This window comes from Onychomys torridus, chromosome 4 (genome assembly GCF_903995425.1).
Source record: "Onychomys torridus chromosome 4, mOncTor1.1, whole genome shotgun sequence".
Taxonomy (NCBI): domain Eukaryota; kingdom Metazoa; phylum Chordata; class Mammalia; order Rodentia; family Cricetidae; genus Onychomys; species Onychomys torridus.
The window spans coordinates 117,419,119-117,421,728 of record NC_050446.1 but is presented as its reverse complement, the minus strand read 5'-3'; the positions used below and the strand labels follow the sequence as shown (position 1 = coordinate 117,421,728).

Here is a 2,610-nt window from a genome sequence, read left to right as displayed (position 1 = left end):
TGTGTCACAGTGTGAATGCATGCTCTGCCCCGGAACTGTCCATTTAAAATGATCAAAAAAGCAGTTTTCAGATGTATTTTACCATCATCACAACAAGAAAGCAGGCACAAAAGAATATATAGTGTACAAAGAAACCTCTGATGTTCAGTGGGAAAACAAATCTTGTTTATCTGATACTTGGATTTACTTTTAAGGATTTGATACATGTATACAGTGTCTTTGGTCTGAGTCTCTAATTCATCCCAGAGCCCCATCACCACATCTCATTTCATTTTTGTGTCCTTTTTCTTCTTTCTTCTTCTTCTTCTTCTTCTCTATCTCTCTAATAACCCATTGCATTCAGTTGGTGCGTGGGCATGGGGCTGCCCACTGGAACATGGTCAACCTACCAGGGGGCCTGAAGAAAATGGACTCGCCCCTCCTGGCTGCCATCTACAACCAATAGCTACTCAGCTAGGGATGGAGCCTTTTTGGCCCTTTGTTCATCCTGCTGGAATGTTGCCTGCCTTGATCTTGGGCAGGTCAGCAGAGCTGCGGTGACTTCATGAGTGTGGCTGCTCTGCCATGTCCAGGAGACACAGGGAAGACAGATCTTCCTTTTGATGACTGTGGGTAGCACCAGGATGGGAATATGAGGAGGGCTTTAGGGTGATGTCAAGTTCTGATGCTCTGTGTACTCACTGCATGGGTGTGCACACTGAGGAAGTTCATTTAGGGGTTGTAGGATCTGTGATGTCAAGTTCTGATGCTCTGTGTACTCACTGCATGGGTGTGCACACTGAGGAAGTTCATTTAGAGGTTGTAGAATCTGTGCTTGCATTCATGCCAGGCATGTGTCTTACACCCCAGTAAACAGACCACCTCCTCTTTGGACTATTTGCAAGGCTCCAAGGTCATGGATGGATGACAAATTCCCCGACCCTATGCCAACTGAGGAGTCTTTCCTCTTAGGTGGTAGCATTTATCTCAGCCAGCACTTTATTTTGTTGAAGGAAGCAACCAAGACCCAAGTTGGGCCATGTCAAGAGTCCAGACTCAAGCCAGGGTTCTGGAGTTCACTTCTCACTCTGAGACTCCCCCAAATGTGGACTCAGGTCTATGGAGGAATCTGGTTTGCTGTCGGTAAAAAGCAGATTCCTTTGCCAATGTCTGCTGCTCACTTCCCTCCCAGACAATAAAGGGCTCCGTGGAGGATGCACACTCTTTCTTTTCTGTGATTTATTGGTTTGTTTAATGTTTAGTGTTTTTTTTTCACAGACCAAGCTTTGACCTTTATTATTTAAAAAAACCGCATATTTATTTCACTTTCTGACTCTGTGCTTGTGCCTTCAATACCTTCACAACAATTTTCTGCTCCTCAATAAGGAAAGCCCGCTTGAACCTGTCACGGATACACTTAGCACACATGGACCCACCGTAGGCCCTGCTGACATGCTTCTTTGTCTTAGACAACCTCCTAAGGACTTTCCATCTCCCAGCATGAACCCCTCGATGCCTGCCTGGGCACAAACCGTGTGTAGATTTTGGTGCTTTTCCAACCTTCTCGGTATAAAGGTAAACAATCCTCTTGCCAGGGGTTTGAGACAGCCTAGTTTTGTTAGAGGCTGTGTTGTAGGAAAGCCTACGACGGTATGTCAAACACTGGAACATTTTGTGTGCCTCTAAGCACCATCCCCGGAAGAGCAATGTTTAATGTTTATTGTGCCTAACCTTGGCATCAACACCCCAAGAGAGAAAATGCTGAGGTAATGATCATACTGCTTATACATAGCAGAGAATCAAGCTGGGGGAGGGAGGCATGTCTCTGCTCACAAACATGTTGCTTCCTCTATCCTTCATAGCATCACTCATGATCTGTGCATATTCTCTTGGTGATGCACTAAATCTCTTGGCGAGTCTGAACTTAGTGCTGCATACTGAGCATCTATCCTGGCCTTATTCTTCTTAGCCATCAGGATTCTGAAAGACATATCTGGTCAGATTCGCCAAGAAAATGAGCTGCTCAGTGTAGCAAACTAGAGAATTTTCTCCCTCAGGAATAGGGCCTGGGTGGCCCAAAATATGAGGTCTGGTAGTCAGTGAGGACCGTCGCACTCAGCATGCACAGCTGCATCCAGGGCTTGAGAAAAGACTCCAAGGACTCACACTTCAGAGCCCTTTCCTTCATGGTACCTAGGGAATTAGGTTTTACACACACAGTGATTATGATGAGAATGCGGCACCAAAGGGTATATATAATCCAGCACCATGAAGCCTCCACTGCTTTTGAGTTAATGGACCTTGGCATCCCCATCTGCACATTAATGATAATGCTGTTTCATGATCGTTCCTGTCACCACTCAGGGTTCTTATAAGATGTGTTTTGAAAAAGAGGGTATGAAACCACTCTATGGATTGTAGAGTGCACAGACATGTGGAAGGTTGTTGGTTTCACTAGTCCATCTTCACTCTGGGAACCTCAGAAAGGTACCTAATGCCTCAAGAACGGATTCACAGCCATACCCATTTTCCAATGTAATCTCCTTGTGTATTAGTATTTTCCCATCATTGTGGCCCAGGTACCCAAGAGAACAGCTGTACTGCTCGTCCATAGTTCCTTGGCCAGTGATG

At 45.5% G+C, this 2,610-nt stretch overlaps 1 protein-coding gene across 1 annotated transcript; it reads right to left on the bottom strand.

The window, feature by feature from the left end:
* Positions 1 to 1,295: 1,295 nt before the first annotated feature.
* LOC118582029 (60S ribosomal protein L34-like) lies at positions 1,296 to 1,650 on the bottom strand. Its single transcript, XM_036184481.1, has one exon. It carries the CDS (start codon positions 1,648 to 1,650, stop codon positions 1,297 to 1,299), a length of 354 nt encoding a protein of 117 aa, XP_036040374.1. The 3' UTR covers position 1,296.
* Positions 1,651 to 2,610: the final 960 nt, after the last annotated feature.

Bases quoted from the DNA above. Each gene is read 5' to 3' on its own strand.
- LOC118582029 (XM_036184481.1), bottom strand. From the start codon at position 1,650: ATGTTCCAGTGTTTGACATACCGTCGTAGGCTTTCCTACAACACAGCC.